Here is a 24,753-nt window from a genome sequence, read left to right as displayed (position 1 = left end):
ATAAACTGATGAGGATTTTTGCCCCACCTTAGGGCTGGCTGCATAGAGTCCCCGATTTGTTCTGAAACTGTTCAGCAAAGACCACCCTCACCTTGGTACAGTAAATCCTTGATATCTGCCTGTCTGCACCAAAAAATAAGTAACAACAGAAATCAACATCCATGGGCAAAACCTGTATCCATGATTTTTAAACGAGCTCCACACTCATGAATTTCATCATTCATGGGGGTTCTCAGGAACAAAAACCTCAAATAGAGGAATGACTAGTTCAAAGCCTGCCATTTGACGGATGGGATTTGTCACAAGGAACGTGTTAGCAACTTCTGTACTTCCCATTCCTGGATCCAAATGAGGTCTGATCAGGAACGTTGCTCCATAAGGATGGTGGGCCATAGGTGGATTGAACAGGCCATAGAAACAGGAGTAGGCCATTTGACCCCTTGAGCCTGCTTCGCCATCCATTATGATCATGACTGATCATCAAGTTAAATACCCTAATCCCAACCCCTCCAATCTCCCTTGATCCCTTTAGCTACGTCCTTAAAAGCACAATGTATTGGCCACAACCACTTTGCAACAGTGCTTCCCACAAACTCACTACTGTCTAGGTGAAGAAATTCCTCATATCAGTCCTAAAATGTTAACCACTTATCATAAACCATGACCACAGATTCTGGACTCGCAAAGCCACTGGGGACATCCTTCCTGCAACTAACCTGTCTACTCCTATTAGAATTTAATAGGTTTCTAAGATTACAGGCTCCCTGCCATTCTTCTAAACTCCAATGAATACAGTCTTAACCGATTTAATCTGTCCTATGTTCAGCATACCTTTGCTGCACCCCCTCTATAGCAAAAACATCCTTCCTCATAAAAGGAGATCAAAAATGCACACAATATTCCAGATGTGGCCTCATCAATGGAGTAAGATATCCTTGTGCCTGTACTCAAATCTTTTCGCTATGAGGCCAACATACAGTTTGCCTTTAGTGCCTGCATGCTTACTTTCAACGAATGGCACATAAGGGCACCCAAGTCTCATTGAACATTCCTCTCTCTAAATTTACAGCCATTCAAATAATAATCTGCCTTCCTATTTTGGCTACCAAATTGAATAACCTCACATTTATCCACATTATACTGCATCTACCACGCATTTGACCACCAACTCAGCCTGTCCAAATCACATGGCAACACGTCTGTATCCTCCTCACAGCTCAGGCTGCTACCCAGCTTTGTGTGACCATCGAGCGCTAGTTGAAGATCAAGATGAATGGCTTCAACCAGCTTGTGAGCTTTTGTTACTCAGTGAACAATGGACTGTGTGGGGGACTGACATTTGTGAGGACAGGAAGCCAGGGGAGGGATGTTGAGTGGAAGGTTCAAGCATGGATATGCATCATTGCATCTGAGTGAATCTCAGCCAGATGTGTCTGCGATAACCTATTCTACTAGCCTGGCACTGTTCACCAGACACGTTGAGACTCAAACATTGTTGTATTCAATCGAATATTAACACGATGAGTCTGGTGCAGAATATGATAGGGCAAGTGCTGAGGTTCAGAGTGTAGTGGAGGCAGCATCCTATATACATCCAACAGATTTAGTTAATAAGTTGTTCTGATTTTGAGCTTTGCTGCTGCTTTCTTTGGATATTCTCAGAAACTCAATGTCCTATGGCGAGTCACTTATAAGTGTATAGCTAGAATCATATTTTAGTGTCCGACAATCCACGCAGATATGCAATTCTTTTTTGGCACTGGAATCGTGAATGTAGAATACACTGGGTATGATTTAGAAGAATTCAATGCGCCACACCACATGCTAGTTCCTGTTTGGTTTAACAACTTTGAACATCTTATCCTGCCACAGATCTCCAGAAGTGGACACTACCTTTAATGTTGTTGAAACTGGTTTCCATTACAGGGACAGCACATGTGATCAATTTCTGGTACTCTTCATCACACTGGATTCGGCTTCCAAAAGAACATGAAACAGGTATAGTGTCCACCTTTCAGCTGCCTACTCTACTGTGTGGCACAATAGCCTGCTCCTAAAGCAGACTGGAGTACTTCCAACCCAGGTCAGGACAGTTGTTGAAACACTTCTCCACAACAGATGATTCAAGAGCCCATCTTGGACAAGGGAGAAGTGCACGGACTGACCAACTGACTAACTGACTACAAGTGCTAACCTTAAGGCTATTTAACATTTTTGCATGTATTTTTTTTTTTTTTTTAAAATGTTCGTTCATGGGATGTGAGCATCACTAGCCAGGCTAGGATTTATTTCCTACCACAAAATGCTCTGGACAAGGTGATGGTGAACTGTCGTCTTGGATCGCTGTAGTCCTTGGGGCATAGGGACACCCAAATTGTGATTTGGGATGGAGTTCCAGAATTGTGACATAACAACAATGAGGGAATAGCAACATTGCTACACATCAGGATGACATATAGCTTCGAGGGGAACTCAGATGTGGTGGTGTTCCCAAGCATATACTGTCCTTGTGTTAGAGATCACAGGTTTGGAAGGTGCTGTAGGAGCTGGTGGTTTGGTGAGTTTATTACAATAAAGGCATTACAAAAACTGCAATTTGTTGTCATTGCTTCTGGGTTAAATTAAATAGTTAGCAAGATAAAACATACAATAAAAACGGCTAAAAGGGAATTAAAATTTAGCTTAACATAAAACTTGAATTATTCATTTTCTATTGCAATGTGTATATAGTTTATAAACTAGCCATTTATCCAAACTATACTGCTATTTTTTGCTTCCTTCATTATTGCTCAAGAGAGCATGGTGGCACAGTGGTTAGCACTGCTGCCTCACAGCACCAGGGATCCGGGTTTGATTCCAGCCTCGGGCGACTGTCCGTGTGGAGTTTGCACATTCTCCCAGTGTCTGTGTGGGTTTCCTCCCACAGTCCAAAGATGTGCAGGGTAGGTGGACTGGCCATGCTAAATTGCCCGTAGTGTTCAGGGAGGTGTAGATTAGGTCGGTTATAGGGGGATGGGTCTGTGTGGGATGCTCTGAGGTTCAGTGTGGACTTGTTGGGCCGAAGGGCCTGTTTCCACACTGTAGGGATTCTATGAATCTATGAAAAAAAAAGAGCTGCTTTAACAGATAAAGCTTAAAATGGAGTCCGGTGCCATTCTGCTGTTTTGTGGAGAAGGATCTGATGGAGGCAGAAATAAAAATATTCTTTGCTTGTTTTGTGAGCAGGCTATGAAACTTGTCGGCTAAATAGAAACAATTTCTGGAATGACAGATCGTGGTTGTACCCAAGTAACTAATCTGAAACACTGAAATCAAACACACCTACAAATTAAAATGGTTAAAGAAAATGTAATTTTCAATTAGTACAAATTGAACAGTGAAACAAGCCACCTGGGGTTTTAAAGGCACACATTTGAAAGGTTGCAGTTTTCCAATATCTGACTATGCTAAAATCAAGATTACAGCCTTAACAGTAACAATAATCAAGTGATAGCAAAGATAAACACAACAGCACATTTGTTCTAAGATAATAAGGTGTACAGCTGGAATGAACACAGCAGGCCAAGCAGCATCAGAGGAGCAGGAAAGCTGACCTTTTGGGCCTAGACCCTTCTTCAGAAATGTTCTAATTTGTTCTAATGTTCTAATTTTTTTGTTTCTAAGTTGCATCCTTTGTGATGGGTCTTACCTACCAAGTTATTGCCAGGAACTGCAATATACAGAAGAGAAGGGCCAGTCCTCTCTTGTGCCACTGAAATAAGAAAAAAGCCATTTGACTGCCCTGTCTTTATCAGCGGGTTATTAATATTTAACATATAGATAATTAACTAGCTGACAGCCACAACAGAAAACAATATAAACGTTTTATTTTTCACTGTGGTTTAAATTAAAAAAAGGTGAAAAAATCACAGGATACGACTTTTATGTTACAGAATTACAACAGATAAAAACGGAACAAAACCAGCCAAATATAAAGTGATCTTAAAAACTAAATCAGACTAGTCGACAATATACCAGTTAACTGCTGTAATCTTGCGCTCTAGCCAACCATGCCAAGCAGGTGCACTGTGCTCTACACATATTTGCCAAACACACATTTCAACAGCATTATTTAACTTTGCCAATTCCTAATATCAGTCACACTAATTAATATTAAGCAAATCTAAGTAATATGTATTTTTTAAATTTCATCAATACAGATACAAAAGATCTTTGTTAAAATTAGATAAAGCACAGTAAGAGACAGTCTCAAAAAGGGCATTCCTTTGAAATTAGAGCTTAGCAATTAAGGAAGAATACCATAAATACTCAAGGAAGTGGAAATCTGAAGCAACCCCACCCCAACCACTTATGGATTCAAAATTCAATTGAAATTTTGGTCAATACAAAATTTTTCAATGGAGAACGCTAAATGCTGTTAGGCAAAGGTCACAGAATGAAGATGAGTACTTGGAGTTAAGGAGGCTGGTTAGCTCAGCTGGTTATGAGGTTAGTGTGTGGCTCAGGATAATGCCATCAAAACAGGTTCATTTTCTGTCTTGGCTGAGGTAGACTTGGGATGCCCCTCATCACCTTACGAGGGCACAAGGCAATGGCAAATCACCATTCGCAAAAACTACCAAGGAAACAAAATAGCCCAGATGACAATGAGCCAAAAACCTGCCTTTGGACAGAACACTCATGGATGACATGAAGATGGTGTTAAGATACAGGTCAGTCATGATCAAATTGTATTGATGTGCATGCTTTAGGGGCTGCGTAGCCTACTGTTGCATTCTTCACATTTGATATGCAAGATTTATTTACAATGCAGCCAATGCCACAAATGAAAAGGCACCGCCTGGAGTACCAAAAAACAAATAAGTGGTCAGTGGACTATTACAGCAATATCAAATTTGGAAATAAGTTACAAGCATGCACCCAACTCTTCCAGGACTTCAGTTCCACGTACACAGGAGCCCTCATGGAAGATTTCATTTGTCATTTGCAAACTTGACAAACTAACTCTGGAAAGCCTGTTCCTACCATGTTTACTTTCCAGCAAGTTCCATGACACAGAGGATCAGGAAGTGCTACTCTGGCTGATTTTACCCAAGGAGCATTAAACCAACAGGCAACATCCTAACTGAAGTCAGCAAACTTAGCACAAACCAAGGTTGAATTAAAGTGGAATAAAAATCAAAAGAACTGTGGTTACTGTGAATCAGAAACAAAAACATAAGTTGCCGTAAATGCTCAGGTCTAGCAGCATCTGTGAAAAGATATCAGACTTAATGTTTTGGGTCTGGTGACCCTTCCTCAAACAGGTTCCAGCAACTTCTGTTTTCGTTTTTGAATTAAAAAGGGATCTTTTGATCCACGCAGCTCAATGGAGGACCATCACAAAGTTTTATTCAGAATTCTAATTAACAGTACATTTCATACTTAAAAAAGGGACAACACATATGCTACCTACCCAAAAGACTGCACACAGCGTTAAGGCGAAGCATAACTAGAGAATAAAAGAGAATAACGTTTTTTTTTGAAAAAAAACGCAGTGTCCAATCATTTCAGCAACTCAAACATAAATAAGCCATTGTTACATTTAGAGTAGTAACTTTGGATGAACTACTTGCAACTGTTCAATTTGCAAGATTCTGCCTTTTAAAAGTATATACGAATGAATGATTTCTTCTCGAATACCCTTTTAACTCTTCACATAAATTACCTTTGGCCACTAAGATAACTGTTTCCCAGCATATAATAAATTTCGGGCTGATGTATTGCAGCAGGCTACAGCAGGAAGTAGCCTAAAGAAGGAAACAGTAAATAAGCATAGAAACAAATCAATTTTAATCTGGATGATGACAATGCACAATCAGGGAACTTGTCATTTGCATATTGTGACCTCTTATATGAAGGCGAAAGACAGGACATAACTAATGAATTGAATTCCAATAGTATCTTCCAAAATAATCTGATAAAAGTTTTTAAAGATGATAGGAGGAATGAAAGAAGTGTGGTTAGCACTTGGTGGAACTTCCAGTCTGCAAGCTCTGCAACAGTATAAAGAAATATGCACAATGAAAGATCAGAAGAATATTTCATCTACAGTTGGTAAAAGATTTTGGTTAGCAGCTTGTGCTCAAAAGTTAGTGAACTATTTTAGCTAATGTTGAAATATCCATCTCAAACAGGTAACGATTAATTCACTGTGGATGAAGTAGCAAATGGTAACTCAATCTGCTGATCATGAATATAATCCTTCTGACTTGAAGTTTTTTTTAATTCACCAGAAGCACCTATAGTTTTCTAGACTGAAAGCCTAGCACTGTTTAGCATTACAAGCTGTTTATTGATATTTTAGAGGAAGAAGGACAAAAATTAATATTTTGTCCAAATAGCAGCTCTTAAGCAAAAGAAAGTAAAGAATATGTAGCTTGGGGAGGCACTATGCTGTTGAATATACCAAGGTGCTCCATAGGATCGCTCTCAAATGGAACCTGACAAAAAGATATTGCATCCAACAAGTGCAGCTCAGTCAAAGAGGTAGGTTTTAAGGACTGTTTCAAAGGAGAGTTAGGAAGAGAGGCTTAGGGAAGGATTCCAAAACTTGAGGCCTTGTCATCTCAAAAGTATGGCTGCCAATGGTGGCGTGTAGAAAGACTAGTGATTTGAGATGGTCAAAATTGGAGGAACACACATTTCCATGGGTTGAAGACAGGAGGAATTAACAGGTGATAGGGAAAGGAGAGATCATGAATAAATTTGAAAACAAGAGTGAGAAAAACTGAGGTATTTTTAAGCAGAAGTGAGAATTGGGCTGATGGATGAAGTGGACTTTGTGCATGTCAGGTGTAACAGCCAAGTTTGGATGAATTTAGGATTATTCCAGGGCTAGGAGTGTACTGGCATAATCACATCAACAATAAATCAAGTTGAGCAGAGGCAGGGTGAATGTGGGCAATGTTTGGAGGTTGGAAAATGTGGTTTTAGGATTGCACAGATATACAGCTGTGTGCACGCACATGCATATACAAATATGCATACCTCAGAGTCAAATACAATATCGCAAGTTTAGGACTATTTACAGGGAGAGGGATCAGTGGATAAGAACTGAAGAATGGCTTTTGAATTGTCAATATCTACTCATCCAGTATTAATGTCAGACAATTTGGAATTTGGAGATAGAGGATTGGAGAAAGCTGGTGATGAGACAAAGTTGGACGTCATGAGCATAAATCTAGAACATTTTAGAAAATGTCACCAAAAGGTGCATCATGTGGATGAGAAATAGGAAAAAACAATTATTGGTGCCTAGAAGACACCAGAATTTTTTGGTGGCGGGGGGGAGGGTGGTGGTGGTGGTGGCAGGGAGGTGTGGAGTGGAAGAAACACCATTACTGGTGATTTTCTTTCTATGTCTGTAGAGAAAATTATTAAACCGGGCGAGTGCAATCCCAACCATCTGGTTGATGCCAGAGAGTGGGTGGAAGAAGATTGGGGTCAATTGCGTCAAAGGCCACAGACAGTTTGAAAAGGATGAGGAGAGACATTTAAAAAGTCACATAACATGTAATTTACAGCTTTGATGCGAGCCACTTCAAAAGTATGATTGGAGTGATTCAAACATGGAGTTCTGGCAAAGGCAGCATAGATTTCGAACAGGACAACATATTCAAGGTCTTGAGAGGAAACAGAGTTCGGAGATATGGAGGTATTTTTTCAGGAACTGAAGAGGCTAGCACTTTTTTTTAAGACAAGGGTTACAACAGAAAACTTGAGAGAGAGCTGGACAAAGTAGAGATTGGTTAACTTTTATCAACTAATGGGGAGGTGGGATGATTAGCAGTTAATCACAGAATGTTTACAGGGCAAGAGATAACCATTTGGGCTGCTGCACAGGCTAACTCTGCTTCACAGCACGATCACAAAGTTCCCTTCTAGCCCAGCAAATTTTCTCATGTGCTACATCCCAGAATCTAAACACTCAAAATAGTTATTCCCTTATGTCATTGTTACTTTATTTCCCAGTTACCTCACATCTATGCCCTCTGGTTCTTGACCCTTTCACCCCAAGGGAACAATTTCTCCCTACCTGTTGTGTATATTCCTCATGATTTTGAACACTTCTATAATATCCCCTTTCAACCTTTTCTTTTCATCAGACCAACCACATTGTAATCATCAATACCCAGGGCCTCAGGAAAGGAGTGTGAACATGGTGCTAAGCAGTGTGGCCTGACTTGAAGGGCCTGAGCACGGCCAACAGTTTTATCCAGCTGTGTAAACCCGAGGTGAGTGCAACAGTGACTTTTGGAAGCAGAAGCCAATGTCAGCATGGTGATCAGCATGCACAAAACCATCCAACGACTGTACAACTTGGCAAGAACAATTAGAGCAAGACAGGAGTGAAACAAAATCTATGAGGAAGCACTCAATCATACAGTACATAAGAGGCCCTTCAGCTTCATTTTGGTAATTAATACATATACAAAGGGCACAACAGGTGTAATGAACTTGATTACCAGCAGAATCTCTCCCATTACAGTCGTAACAAAATACTGTGGAGTCTAGGCGATTGGTACTATCCTTGTATGTTGTTGCTTTAAGTTTAATGGAGAGTTGATAATTGAAAATATTGATTGATTCTTCCAATTCTGCTTCTTTGCAAGGTCAAATATCATATGTGTCAACACAAACATATGAGATATTGTTACTATGTGACATGACCCAATAGTTTGTGAAAATGAATTAGCTTCCACAAACTATAAACAAGCAAAACTCAAGAGATGGAGACTTTATTTGACATACAGGGCCAGATTAAAAGAAGTGAATCTGGTTACATGGCATTAACAAAGGAGAAGCACCACAGCCCATTATTTTTTTCCATGACACTGTCAACACTTCTCTTCTTCCCTTCTGAAAAAACTGTCAAGTTTATTAAACATAATTGCCTTTTAACAAATATATGCTTGTTTTCCTTAACTTTCTCCCAGTTTATCATTCCTCAAGTTTTTTTTAAACTATCAAGATTGACTGGCTAGCTTGTATTTGCTCAGCTTATCCTTTCATCTGCTTTTGATCAAGGTAATAACATTTGCATTTCTTCAGTCCTCTGGTACCAAGGCTGTATCTAATGCAGATGGGATAGTTTTGGCCAGTATCTCCACAACTTCCATCCTTGATCCCTTAGTATTCCTGGATACACTCCATCTGGTGACTTCTCAAATTTAAGTGCAGCTAGCCCTTTTCATATCTCTTTATTAATTTTTAACTTATTCAGTATCTAACCTGCTTTGCCCTCTACTATGACTTCAGCAACATCTTCCTTGGCAAAGACAGATATTAAGTTCAGTACCTCACCATGACTGTTGCTTCTCTGCACAGAGCCCTCACTGTCCCCTAATCAGTTCCCCCTCTCCAACTACACCTTCTCTAAATGCCTTTAGAAGATTTCTGGATTACCTTTCATTTTAGTGGCCACTCTCTTCTCACTTTCTTTCTTTCCCATTTTCCTTTTTGTTCCTCTGAACTACATTGAATTAGTTTAATCTAGTTAAGCTTGGCCGCTTATGGGGAATAAGGTATGTCATCAATAAGAGGTGGATCACGTGACGTATGATGGGGGAATGGGACAGAAATTAGGGGTAGATGAAGTTCAGGGTTACATCATCAAGGAATGTTGGAGAAAGCTTGGTTCAGTGGGCTTCGGGAAGGGAGGGACCCAGGAGAGGCAGCTAAATGGATCTCCATTTTAAATGGCAAATAAGTCCATGAGCTCCTCACACGATGTTGAAAGTGAGGGTCAAATGTTTAATTGCCAGTTTTCCACAGGATATAGTCAGGCTCTACCTCTGCATTATGTGATATTAGTCCGGCATAATGAGCAGCTCTGGCAGGCAGGCAGGCAGACAGACAGGAGTTGGCCTAGTTAATGTTTTATACTGATGGGTTACCTCAAATCTGTGACCCATGGATGAAAAGAACAAACTAGATGCAGGTGACATAAATCAATGCTGTAAAGAAGTTAAACATGTTCCTGATTATTTGGAAGCCAGTGTTGGTTGGCATTTATGAATGCTGTGACTTAAACAAACATTCGGATTTAGAACATGACGAACTGTTAGAATTCGTCAAAAATGTGTAACACCACGAATGAAGGAACGTCACAGATTCTTGGCTTAAAGGTCAGAATTAATAACTGAAAGTTCCAACAGGTTAATTATTAATCAATACAAACACTAGGGGGTTGAATCAAATAGCAAAAAGGAAGAACATTTCAAATAATAGAAATTGCTTTCACATCAACAACTTGCTTCCAACAGAAAAAGCTAATCACATTCATCTGTAGACACTGTCAAAGCCGCACTCAGGAAGAATTTGTTGTCCCTGACTGCAAAACTGCATATTTATGCAATACAGTATTTTAAATAGTATTCTTATTGTTCTAAGCAAGTCTGCAGTACTTGCATAAATACAAACACATCAACATGCTTCACTTCTTTTTCAAAAAAAAAGATAAAACGGAGGGGAAATAAAGGAGCCAGGAGTAAAGTCTATGAGCTTTTCATAGAGGTCTTGATCTATTTTGTGATGCTTTGAGCCAATTCTTGAAAAAAAAACTCATATACAATGTCATATTAATCAGTATCAGGATTTCCCAAATATATATTAAAAACTTGGTCCACTATAGATACAATGGTGCAAGTTGTTTTTGTAAATAGTCTGACAATCTTATTTTTGAGAGAGTTGACTCACATTGCCCTATATCTACACATAGCAATGATGATGAATTATTCAGTTTGCCTGGCTACGAGGAGCAAGAAATTGTCCAGTCATCTGGAACTAGGTACTTAGAAAAATTAACTTTCAGGTAGGTTAAGTTTAATTTTTGCTCAATGGAACATTCAATGTTCATAGCAGGAGATTCAGCCATGATAATGCCACTGAATGTGAGGGAGAGATGATTAGATTCAATCTTGTTGGAAATGGTCTTGCTCTGGCACTTGTGTGGTGCAACTACTAGCAAGCATTCCCACTTCTAGCCTGATGATGTTTGCACATAGGATATCACTGAGGTGGTCTTGCAGCAATGCCTTGGAGCTAAAATGATTAACCTTCAAGAGTGACAACCATTTTCCATTAAGCTAGGCTCGACTCCAAACAACGGTTTTAACCCCCCGCAACTCCCAGTTGACTGTAGTTTTGCGAGGACTCCTTGATGCCAAAGTCAAATGTGGCCTTGATGTCAAGTGTAGTCATTCTCATGTCACCATTCAGAACTTCCTATGTCAAGCAAATAACAGGCATGATACCAAAGAGAATAATGTAACAATAGAGATGGGGCATTGTTACATAGCACTTAACACACATTTTTATGCTTTGATCTATATTTATAGAGGACAGTATTGCAGAAAAGGACTGTTTGAAAGCTGCCAAAAATCTGAGGTAGCATTGTAAAGCTACAAAAAGAAAAATTAAACAAATTTATACAAGCCACCAAAAGAATTGAGTGTATTTAACATAGTTGATTATTTTTCACTGGGAAAGACTGCAGCCATTGATAGAAACAGTCCACAGAAGGAGTTCTTGTACTACAAATTAGATAGAAATCATACATGACTGTTCAAGATGCGATTTTCTATGGAGCAAAATCTTTAGTAGGAAAATTGGACTTGGCAGTCAAACAGACTGAAGTAATTTCGCACACAAACATGAATGCCCATTCTTACACATTTAAAAATCTGTCAATAGCTTGTAAAACACATTGATAGATCAACAATTCTACAATATTCCTGTTTTAACTAAGTAAATGGATGAAACAGAATGAAAGTGACACACAACACTCTACAATAAGACAAAATGTTTCCATTTCTCTCCAATTTAAAATATGCCCGTTATGTTTGATTTTTAAAAAATATTTATATGCATCACAATATAGATTGAGGGCCTCCATTGTTAAGTGTAAGTGCACTTCAAATATTACAGAATGGGGTGACAATTTGTGCAACAGGTATACACAAATGTTGGAATTTGAAAGAAATCTTTTCAGTCACATCAATTAAATGACATTCAAAGCCCCAGCAGCAGATAGTGAGCTAATGAAAGGACCAAATGTTTCAGCAAGCTCTGGTAACTTACTTACTACCTGTAGTTTAAACTGGGTCAAACAAATACAACTTCAAAGCCAGATAGTGCTGAGTTATTTGCCAAAAAGTAGTGGTATTTTTGATCATGGGTTGGAGAGAAAGGATGATGAAGAAAGAGCTATAGTGACAATTTGGATCTATGAAAATTTTACACAAAGTTTGGGCTTGCACTTTTTAAATTAATTCAGAATAATTACTAGGAAAATTACATTTTCAAATCATACAAACATACAAATTACGAACAGTAGGCCATTTGGCCCCATGAGCCTGTGACTTAATTTTCCAAATGATCAGACTTTGGCATCAACTCTACTTTCTGGCCTATTCCTTATAAATTTCAACTCCTTTGTCCCTGTAAGTAATGCCCTTTTATGGTTCAGTACTTTATATACATTTGTTCAATTCATTGAGAGAATGCATGCCAAATTTATAAATACTAGAACTACTGGAAGAAAACTTGCTGTAGTAAACTTCTAATTACCAACATAATAATGGTGGCATACAAACGGTTTGGATCAACCATTTTCTTCAGTTGCTTCAATGGTCCCATGAGAAAGCAGGTGCTAGAATGAACAGACAAAAAACAAATTTAAGTTTTTAGAAACTAGGTTTTGCAAAGAAGATGAGTAGTCTTATGAGGAAAGAAAGAAGGAAAAAGCAGCCTTCAGCTATCAGTCATTGGGCAGCAAACTATGAATCTCAATTAGAATCACCCTTTCATTTCATGGAGCCAAAAGATTTCTAGTTGTGTAGTTTTACGAATCACACAATAGCATTGATATTCAAGTGAAGCTTGTGTTAGGAAATGTAGTCACACTATCACAGTAACTTGATTTTGCATTCAATATTAATTTAAAACATTTATTGTATTAAACAGTACCGACGGCAGCTACTAATTAGGCTTTCTCCAAAGTCTTCATTGTTAGTAATGGTTATAAAACAGTTTCAACAACCAGACTGTATCTCTTAAACTAAAATCTGCATGCCTTCTGCAGATAATAGCAGTTTTTTAAAAAACTGGAGAACACAAGGCATGCAGAATACTTGCCAATCTGAAAGTGGCACAAACTAAAAATAATCTACAAATTTCAAATTACACAAACAAAATTCGGAAATTACCGAATACCAGGAAATCGCTCAACAAATGGAAATAGTCTACACAAATTTCTTTAAAATGCTGTTTTTGGCTTTCAATAATTTCTTGGAATAAATAGCTCTTTGAATAAATCAGATTTGTTCCTTTCTCAAGAGTATAGTCTCAATGCATATCTTTTGGTTTTACAACTACAATCACATTTATAAAGCTTCTTTAACAGATGGTTATTGTCTTACTGCCCTTTACAGAAATATGATTATTACAGGCATGGCCTCCAATAGTGATGTGAAAGAATTCATAGTTGGAGCAACAACATTTCTGGAGGACCAAGGAGGGCTTTTAGCCCAAGGGTGAGTTTGCCAAAACTGAGGCACAGTGCACGGGCACCCAATATTGGTCAGCAAAGTTAGTGATGGATGACCGAGTGGGATTAGGTTTGGACTATGAATTGGATGAATACGCTCATTGAAGGTGAAGTGACTGGCAGGGAGAGCAATGAAATAGACAAATCCGGAGCTGACAAACACATGGACGAAGGATTCAACAGCAGACAAGCCGAAGCAGGGTGGAGATGGGTAATGATACGTTATCAAGAATCCTGATAACATGGAAGCAGGCATTTGGCCCATCGAGTCCCTCTGAAGACCCACACCCCCTACTCTATTCCCTTATCCACGTATTTACCATGGCTTATGCACATAGCCTGCATATCCTTAAACACTACGGGCAATTTTAGCATGGCTAAGCCACCCAAGTCTTTGGACTGTGGGAGAAAAGCGGAGCACCTGGAGGAAACCCATGCAGACACAGGGAGAATGTGCAAACTCCACACAGTCACCAGAGGCTGGAATTGAACCTGTGTGCTTGGCGCTGTGAAGCAGCAGTGCTAACCACTGAGTCACCGTGCTGCTTCGGAGATGGAAGCAGTCATGTCAGAATAGTAAATGCTGTGAAAGGTAATGCCAATGCAAATTTTCTGGCAATGATTTCAAAGCCAAATGGAATCAGGCAAGGTCTGTCTAATAGTATTGGACAGTACAGCAGACATTGAAAGGAAATGTCAAACGTTGCAGAGGTATCAGAAAGGATAAGAAAGAGTTGTGAATCACAGTCACAGGCTCAGAAGCTGAAATTTGTGACCCAGGACTATTTCAGGGCTATGGGTATCTGTGCAAAATCTTGATCAGAGAGGTTTATGAACAGAGTTTTCAAAAAAATGATACAGATTTCTGAGGCAACATGCTCAATTTTTGTTTTACATGCAATTCATGAGTATAAAATTCCAATGAGCTTAGTTGTCACCGGCAATCATTTACGCTTTGATGCAAATCTATTTCATTGAGGAAGTCAAACAGATCGACAGTTATCTTCTTTAAAACATATAAACTATATTTTCAATACAAGAATATCTGGCAAAGTATACATAATTATCATTTTAATAAAAGGGGTTCGTTTATTCACTAATTTAGAGTCAACAATCCAATCTGGCTCTTGTAGATGGCGTGATGGTGTGACTGAACAAGCCTCCTTTTCAAGACCATGTTGTATAAACCAAACGACGTCACACAGAAATTCTTATTTTTCTTAATTTTGGCAATAGTGATATATCTTTTAGCTTCATTTTTTTACAATTGTAAACATACATAAGTAATAGAAAAGTTATTCCTGGGTATTTGTGCAAAATCAGCCATGTTTAATACCAAGAATAGATTTCAAATTCAATTATCCTCAGTAAAAAAGAAGTAAAATAAATTTCAGTCAAAGGAAACAAAGTTGTTTAACATTTTGTCTATGCAAACAATTCTTAGGCAATGTACTGTAATTCACATGAACATTGAATGAGTCATTTTCTATCAACTCTACGGCTTCAAAGCCGATACTTATTGTCTTTTCTGCTTTCATGATGTAGGAGTAATTGTTTTATAACTATGTAAGCACCAAGACTGTTGAAAGCAAATACGTAAAAAAACGCAACACAGATTGACCTTTAGTTCTCAGCTGCTACTTAGGATCATTTAAATCCACATAGATATTTCATGTTATACTGGTTTATTCAATCTGTGCCTTTAATATCTATAGTGGATGATACGTAAGATTTATGTTTAAAGAAATAATTCCTCAATATATTGCCACCACAATGCCTTGTGGACTACAAACTGCCATTAACAAAAATGCTCATTTGGTTTTAATAACTGATAATTAAGGCCAAACTTGGTTTGCTTTGAACATATTACAGTGACTATGTTGCAGTTCACTGTCTTAAAGAATGCATTAACTATAATAAAAAAATACCTAGAAATCAGATAGTGGTAATTTTACTAAGTCACTAATTAAAGCAACATAATACCGACAGCATTTCCTCAAATGCAGCATAACTATTTTCCCTTGTACTCCTCGAAGTCTGTGTTGTTTTTCAGGACTACTTTTCGATTCTCACTATTAAGTGATGAACTAGTACAGCAACAATACATTCTGTAAATTTAAAGGTGCAACACAAAGAAAGCATTGATATTCTACAATTCATAGAATTTGAATTGGTGGGCAATACATCAGACATAAGCTTGCAAGGTTTTATCCCCAAAATAACTGGTAAGCTTTTACAAAACAAAAGCCACGACCTAAACACACCTTCCAGATTGACGTGGTTATTTAATGCATTTCCATTGTATAAGCAAGATTTTAATCAGGCAGTTATTACTCTTTTTATTCCCTCTCAGATCGCCTCAGATTCAAATTTAACAATTGACCATGTTTGGTTCAATAACATTCACTATGTTTTCCCCAGCTAAGTCCTCAGCAAATATAGCCTTAAACTACATTCACGTCCAAGTAAATGCATTACTTCAGTAATTCCAACTTTTCTTCAATCCTCGTTAGCTGTGATGCCCCTCTTTTCCCCTCAGGATCCTGCATGTTTCAGGAAGATCATCAGTTCATAAGATATAGGAACAGAAGTAGGCCATTCAGCCCACCGAGTCTACAACACCATTCTGATGTCTGGTGTGATCATTCTCAATTCTGCTTCCCTGCACTTCCCCATAACCCCTGGTTACCTTTCTGATTAAAATCTGTCTACTTGAACAGATGAACAAGGAACAAGATGGGCCACTCAACTCTACATTCCTGCATATCTCTGAAAATCTTCATCCGCTTGGTAAGAATCTGCCTTAAAAATATTTAAAAATTGCATATCCACTGCCGTTTTTATTCCATCACCTTCAACTTTACCAACAAGCACTTCAGTAAAAAGCCATTCAGAAGTCATGTGCACCACATCAATCATTACATCATTAAGACACTCAAATTAGCTAAATAGGAATGACTTTAACAAATCCACATTGGCTTCCTTATTAATCTGTGTTTGGCCAAATGACTTAATTTTACCCCAAGTTATTGTTTCTAAATGCTTTCCATCACTAGGGTTAAAACTCATCGGTCCTTGGTTGCTGGTCTTAACATTAGAGTTTTCGGAACAACAGTGTCAATATTTGTAATTCTTGTGGTCACTGACATTGTATCTATAGCAAGGGAGAACAGGAAAATTATGGCCAGTATCTTAGTGTTCGTTTATACTTTTGAGTTCATTCCTCTCACTAGGAAAAGGGAATATTTAATATTAATTTAAATGCCAACTAACCTTTTGCAATTCATGCACTAGACCACCCAGATCATTCTGCATCTTAGAACATGGATCTGTATAGCACAAGAATGGGCCCTTCAGCCCATGTGTCAAACATGGTTACAGGATGGTCATGACTGGGAGTTAAATATCCAGGGGTATCAAACTGTACGGAAGGACAGACAGGAAGGTAAGGGAGGGGGTGTCGCTCTGATTTTTAAGGATATCAGGGCAGTAGTGAGAGATGATATAGGTTCTACTGAATAAAAGGTTGAATCCATTTGGGTGGAAATCAGGAATAGCAGGGAGAAGAAGTCACTGATAGGTATGGTCTATAGGCCACCAAATAATGACATCGTGGTGGGGCAGGCAATAAACATAGAAATAGTTAATGCATGTAAAAATGGTACAGCAATTATCATGGGGGATTTTAATCTACATACCGATTGGTCAAACCAGGTCGGTCATGGCAACCTTGAGGAGGGGTTCGTAGAATGCATCCGCGATAATTTCCTTGAACAATATGTAATGGAACCTACGAGGGAACAAGCTATCCGAGATCTAGTCCTGTGTAATGGGACAGGAATAATTAATGATCTCACAGTTAGGGATCCTCTCGGAAGGAGCGATCACAGTATGGTCAAATTTAAAATACAGATGGAGCGTGAGAAGGTTAAATCCAGTACCAATGTCTTGTGCTTAAACAAAAGAGACTATGATGGGATGAGGGAGGAGTTAGGCAAGATAAAATGGGAGCAAAAACTTTATGGTGGGTCAATTGAGGAACAGTGGAGGACCTTCAAAATGATTTTTCACAGTGCTCAGCAGAAGTATATTCCAGTGATAAGGAAGAACTGTAGGAAAAGAAATGGTCAACCATTGATGTCTAAGGAAATAACGGAAAGTATCACATTAAAAAAAAATTACATGCAAAAAAAGCAAAGATTAGTGGGAACCTAGTAGACTGGGAAATCTTTAAAGGCCAACAGAAAGCCACAAAAAAAGTTATAAAGAAAAGAAAGATAGAATTTGAGAGTAAACTAGCTCAAAATATAAAAACAGGCAGCAAAAGTTTCTATAAATATGTAAATCATACAAGTATGGCGAAGGTAAACATTGGTCCTTTAGAGGATGAGAAGGCCAATTTAATAACTGGGAATGAGGAAATAGCCGAGGCATTAAACAGTTATTTTGTGTCGGTCTTCACAGTGGAAGACACAAATAACATGCCGAAAACTGACGGCAAGAAGGTTATAGCAGGTGAGGACATAGAAACCATCATTATCACTAAAGCAGCAGTGCTGGGCAAGCTAATGGGCTAAAGGTAGACAAGTCTCCTGGCCTGAAGAAATGCATCCCAGAGTACTAAAAGAGGTGATGGGGGAAAATAGCAAATGCGCTGGTAATTATGTACCAAAATTCACTGGACTCTGGGGTGGTTCCCGCAGATTGGAAAACAGCCAATGTGACGCCACTGTTTAAAAAAGGAAGTAGACAAAAAGCAGGTAACTATAGGCCAGTTAGCTTAACTTCGGTAGTGGGGAAAATGCTTGAATCTAATATTAAGCAAGAAATAGCAAGACATCTGGATACAAATTCTCCCACTGGGAACACCCAGCATGGGTTCACAAAGGGTAGGTCATGTTTAACTAATTTGGTGGAATTCTTTGAAGACATTACTTGCATGGTGGACAATGGGGAAACCTGTGGATGTAGTGTATCTGGATTTCCAGAAGGCATTTGACAAGGTGCCACACCAAAGGCTGCTACACAAGATAAAGTTGCAAGGTATTACAGGTAATGTATTGGCATGGATAGAGGATTGGTTGACTAGTAGAAAGCAAAGAGTAAGGGTAAATGGGTGTTTTTCTGGTTGGCGGTCAGTGGCTAGTGGTGTGCCTCAGGGATCAGTGTTGGGACCGCAATTGTTTACAATTTACATAGACGATTTGGAGTTGGGGACTAAGTGTGGTGTGTCAAAATTTGTGGATGACACGAAGATGAGTGGCAGAGCAAAGTGTGCAGAGACACTGAAAGTCTACAGAGGGATATAAATAGTCTAAGTAAGTGGGCAAAGGTCTGACAGATGGAGTACAATGTTGATAAGTGTGAGGTCATCCATTTTGGTAGGAATAACAGCAAAATTGACTATGTTTTAAATGGTTAAAAAATTGCAGCACACTGCTGTGCAGAGGGACTTGGTTGTCCTTGTGCATGAATCGCTAAAAGTAGGATTGCAGCTGCAGCAGGTAATTAAAAAGGCAAATGGAATTTTGTCTGTCATTGCTAGAGGGATGGAGTTTAAAAACAGGGAGGCTACGCTGTAGCTGTATAGGATCCTGGTGAGGCCACACCTGGAGTACTGTGCAGAGTTTTGGTCTCCTTACTTGAGAAGGGATATACTAGCACTGGAGGGGGTGCAGAGGAGATTCACTCGGTTGATTCCAGAGTTGAGAGGGTTGGATTATGAGGAGAGACTGAGTAGGCTGGGATTATACTCATTGGAATTCAGAAGAATGAGGGGAAGATCTTATAGAAACGTATATGATTATGAAGGGAATAGATAAGGTGGAGGCAGAGAGGTTGTTTCCACTAGCAGGTGAAACTAGGACTAGGGGGCATAGCCTCAAAATAAAGGGAAGCAGATGTAGGACTGAGGTCACGATGAACTTCTTCACCCAAAGGGTTGTGAATCTGTGGAATTCCCTGCCCAGTGAAGCGGTTGAAGCTACCTCGCTGAATGTGTTTAAGGCCAGGCTGGATAAATTTTTGAACAGTAAAGGAATTAAGGGTTATGGTGTGCCGGCGGGTAAGTGGAGCTGAGTCTCAAAAAGATCAGCCATGATCTAACTGAATGGCAGGGCAGGCTTGAGGGGCCGGATGGCCTACTCCTGCTCCTAGTTCTTAATGTTCTAAAGATGACGCCAAATGAAACTAATTCCTTCTGCCAGCCATTGATCCATATCCCTCCATTCCTTGCATATTAACAAGCTTATCTAAAAGTCTCTTACATGCCCTTATTGTATCTGCCTCCACTACCACCCCGGCAGTGTGTTCCAGGCTCCTACCACACTGTTTAAAAAAAAAAAAAAAACTTGCCCCTCACATCTCCTTTGGACAATACTCCTCTACCCTTAAATGCACGCCCCCTGGAATTAGGCATTTCAACTCTGGGAAAAACATTCTGACCATCAACCCTATCTATGCATCTCATAACTTTTTTTGGCTTCTATCAACTCTCCCCTCAGCCTCCGCCGTTCAAGAAAAAACCCGAGTTTTTCTAGCCTCTCTTTTTAGCTCATACTGTCTAATCCAGGCAGCATCCTGGTAAACCTCTTATGCACCCTCTCCAAAGCCTCCATATCCTTTCTGTAATATGGTGACCAGAATTGAGCACAATACTCTAAAATGTGGCCTAACCAAAGTCTTATAAAGCTGCAACATGAAATTTCGAATCTTGTACTCAACTCCCCAACCAACACTGGCAAGCATGTCATACACCTTCTTTACCATTCTATCTATTTGCACGGCTACTTTCAGGGAACTATGGACTTGAACCCCAAGATCCTTCTGTACATCAACGCAGTTAAGAGTCCTTCCATTAACTGTTTTCCTTAACATTTGACCTCCCAAAGTGCAGCACCTCACACTTACCCGGATTAAATTCCATCTACCATTTCTCCACCATATACCAGATCAATATACCTCTGTATCCTCTGACAAACTTCTACACTATCCACAACTCCATCGATCTTTGTACTGTCTGCAAACTTAGCAACCCACCCATCTACATTTTCATTTAAGTCATTTATACATGTCACAAACAGCAGAGGTCCCAGTACAGATCCCTGCAGAACACCACCAGTCACAGACCTCCAGCCTGAAAAACACCCTTCCACCACTGTCTTCTATGGGCAAGCCAATTCTGAATCCACGCATCCAAGTCACCATGAATCCCATGCATCGAGATATTCTGGATGAGCTTACCAAGAGGGACCTTGCCGAAAGCCTTAGTAAAATCCACGTAAACAACATCGACTGCTCTACCCTCCTCGAATACCTTCATCACCTCCTTAAAAAATTCGATGTGGTTAGTAAGATATGACCTGCCCTACACAAAGCCATGCTGACTATCCCTAATTAGATCATGCTTTTCCAAATGTGTGTTATCTTATCCCTAACAATTGTCTTCAAAAGCTTCCCAACCATTAATGAGAGACTCACTGATTTTAGACTTCTGTAATCTCTCACCATTTAAATAATATGCTTTTTAAAAAAAGTCTTCTGGCCAAAATGGACAATTTCAATTTTTCTCACATTATCATCCATTCATCAGACTTTGTGCACTGACTCAACCTGTCATTTGTAACCCTTCCCAATCTCCTGGTCTTCCTCACAACTTGCTTTCCCATGTAGTTTTGCCATCAGCAGGTTTAGCAACCTTACCTTTGATCCCTTTAGCCATTTATATAAAATGTAAAATGTTGAGGCGCCAACCTTGATCTCTGGCACACCAGTCTTTATATCTTGCAACCAAAAAATGACGCATTTATGTTTTATACCTGTCTAAATGCATCAACACCAGGACAATACCCAGGTATGGACTGACAAGTGCAAGGAACATGTCCGTCACACAAGTGCCAGGAAATGACCATTGACAACAAGAGCAGTTGTCACCATCACCCTTTGACATTCAATAGTTTTTCCACAACTACTATCCTAGTGTTACCATAGACCAGAAACTGAACTGGACTAGCCATTTAAACAGTGGCCACAAGAGGTGGTCAGAGGCTAGGAATACCACAATGAGTAATTTACCTACTGACTCCATAAAGTCTGTACAAGGCAAATGTTGGCAGTGTGATGGAATACTCTCCACTTGCCTAGTTAAGCACAGCTCCAACAATACTCAAGCAGCTTGACACCGCTGAAGACAAAGCAGCTCATTTATGCTCAGTAGCTGCAGTATGTACCACGTAAAAGATGCACTGGCAGAAATTTACCAAGGCTTTTTAAGACAGCACTCTTCAAACCCACTGTAGGGGTGATCTGTACCTGGCTATGCAAGGTGACTTGTACCTGAACACACTAAGTGGGCCATGCCTACTTACAAGATGGCAGACAGAAGCTAGGCAAAGCTAAGCAGCATGCTCACACAGTGAAATGCAATGGTACCTTTGAACAGAACTGCTAGAAGGTCAGTAAAAGAATGCTGTATGTTCCCATCTGAGACAGTTCTGATAAACGGATGCCTTAGGATAGATAAATGATCAATTCCAGCTTTATTAATGAAAGGGTGATTGTCCCAGTAAATGAATAGCGTCAGGTGCTAGATTAGGTCAAGCAGCTGCAAGGATAACAGCTAAAGTTATTTCATAGTAAATAGTTACCTCTGATGCCACCGGCAATATTAAATAGTTTCTAGCTAAAAATACTCAAATCATAGAAGTTGGTTTCAATACATAACCAGTATAATATAAATCTGATAATACAAGCCTTAAAAAACTTTAGATGTAAAGATTAACTAGCCTTAGGAGATGCCTTCTCTTATGTCCTGTACAAGCTAGATTGATCACAAACTATAAATTACAAAATGCTGACAGTAGTAGTTATACAACATTACACATATAATTAATTCTATAACAGAAGTTAACCTTATGGCAATTATTAAAACTAATTGACTTTTTTACTTTTACGTAATGTAATTGGGACAGTGGGGAAATAAAAGGTATTTATCAAGATTCTGCTTGGTGTTCTGATTAGCAAGGTTAGATCACATGGAATCCATGGGGAGCTAGCCAACACGATACAAAATTGGCTTGAAGGTAAGAGAGAGGGTGGTGGTTGGTGGCTGTTTTTGGTCTAGAGGCCAGCAGAATGCCACTAGGGTTGGTGCTGGTTCCACTGCTTTTCATCATCTATATAAATGATCTGGATATGAATACAGGAGGCATGGTTAGTAAGTCTGCAGTTAACACCAAAATTAGTGGTGTTAATGGACAGTGAAGGAGGTTACTTCTGAGTACAACGGGACCTTGATCAGATGGGCCAATGGGACAAGGAGTGGCAGACAGAGTTTAATTTAGACAAATGCGAGGTGTTGCACTTTCGTAAGGCAAACCAGGGCAGGACTTGAACAGTTAATGGTAAGGCCCTGCGGAGAGTTGCTGAACAAAAAGACCTAGTGGTGCAGGTGCACAGTTCCTTGAAAGTGGAGTCACAGGTAGACCAGGTGGTGAAGACGACGTTCAGCATGCTTGCCTTCATTGGTCAGTGTACGGAGCAGAAGAGATGGGATGTCATGTTGCAATGTACAAGACATTAGAATCATTGGAAAACTGGAAGCAGGCCATTTGGCCTATCAATTCCACATTGATCCTCCGAAGAGCAGCCCACCCAGACCCATCCCCTACCCTATCCCTGCATTTTCCAATGGTTAATCCACCGAACCTGCATATCCTTGGATAGGGTGGGTAATTTAGCATGGCCAGTCCACCTAACTTGCATATCTTTGATCTGTGAAAGGAAACCCGAGCAGAGGAAATGCATACAGACATGGGATGAATGTGCAAGCTCTACGTAGTCGCACGAGGGTGGAATCGAACCAGGGTTCCTGGCGCTCTGAGGCAGCAGTGCTAACCACTGAGCCACCATGCTGTCCCCAACATCGGTGAGGCAACTTTTACAATGTGTGTTTAAATTCTGGTCTTCCTGCTCAAGGAAAGACGTTGTTAAACTTGAGAGGGTTCAGAAAAGATTTCCAAGGATTTTGCCAGGTTTGGTGGATTTGACCTATAGGGAGAGGTTCAACGGGCTAGGTTGTTTTTTTCCGCCTGGAGCATCAGAGGCTGAGGAATGACATTATACAGGTTTATAAAATTATGAGGGACATGGACAGGATGAATAGCCAAGGTCGTTTTCCCCAGGATAGGGGAGTCCAAAACTAGAGGGCATAGGTTTAAGTTGAGAGGAGAAAGATATAAAAGGGAGCTAAGGGGTAACTTTTTCCACAGAGGGTGGTGCGTGAATGGAATGAGCTGCCAGAGGAAGTGGTTGAGGTGGGTACAGTGACAACATTAAAAAGCATCTGATGGGTACATGAATAGGAAGTGTTTATAGGGATATGGATCAAATGCCAGCAAATGGGACTAGATCAGTTTAAGGTTGGAGCTGGCCCGAAGGGTCTGTTTCTGTGCCGCATAACTCGGACTCCTTTCCAGTCACCAGACTTGCAAATATATCACCATTCTTTTCAGTATGACTGGACTAAAATCCTGGAATTCCCTCCTTAAAGACATTTTGAGTCTTCCTGTAGAAGATGTACTGCAGCAGTTCAAAGCAGCAGCTCATCATGACCTTCTCAAAGGCACATACGCATAGCAATAAATGCTGGTCCAGCTAGTGATGCCCTCATCCCATGAGTGAATAACATTTTAAAAAAAAGTTGACTCTCAAGCTCTGATTCCTGTGAGGCTTCACATATCACATCCTGTCAACCTTAAAGTTATCCATTTGTGCCTTCTGTTCCGTACTAGCTAAAAACGCTACCTCCATGTTAATATATTTCTCACAACACTTATGAGCTCTAATTGAACATAGGTTTACTGCACAATCACTTTGTCAAATGTCTTCTCTAAGGTTTTGGAGTAGATCTGTAGCTCGGGTTGTGGGTGTTGAGGTTGGTTGGCTCGTCGAGCTGGTTTGTTGTTCCGCAGACGTTTCGTTACCGTGCTGGGTAACATCCTCAGTGCAGCCTCTGATGAAGCGTCGGTGTGTTTTCCCGCCTGGTTTTTAAACCCTGGGGTCCGTTGCGATGGATTGCCTCACTTCCGGGTTTCCTCCGTAGTGGCATGTATATGGGGTCGAGTTCAATGTGTTTATTAATAGCCTGCTTCGTGGCGTGCCAT

The 24,753-nt window shown here is 39.8% G+C and overlaps 1 protein-coding gene across 1 annotated transcript in view; it reads right to left on the bottom strand.

Annotated features, from left to right (window-relative positions):
- The window catches only part of LOC109917169, a 45,564-nt gene that overhangs the window by 8,052 nt on the left and 12,759 nt on the right, over nucleotides 1-24,753 (bottom strand). Inside the window, exons 3-6 of the mRNA XM_048600854.1 lie at nucleotides 12,613-12,694; nucleotides 5,708-5,789; nucleotides 5,456-5,491; nucleotides 3,693-3,751 (exon numbers count right to left, since the gene is read on the bottom strand). Coding sequence (XP_048456811.1) covers nucleotides 3,693-3,751; nucleotides 5,456-5,491; nucleotides 5,708-5,789; nucleotides 12,613-12,681 — 246 coding nt within the window. The 5' untranslated portion in view covers nucleotides 12,682-12,694. The remainder of the gene's footprint in view (nucleotides 1-3,692; nucleotides 3,752-5,455; nucleotides 5,492-5,707; nucleotides 5,790-12,612; nucleotides 12,695-24,753) is intronic.

The sequence above is a fragment of the Rhincodon typus genome, chromosome 9, assembly GCF_021869965.1.
Source record: "Rhincodon typus isolate 14 chromosome 9, sRhiTyp1.1, whole genome shotgun sequence".
Lineage (NCBI taxonomy): Eukaryota > Metazoa > Chordata > Chondrichthyes > Orectolobiformes > Rhincodontidae > Rhincodon > Rhincodon typus.
Note: the sequence above shows the minus strand (reverse complement) of the source record. Positions and strands in the feature narration are given on the sequence as shown.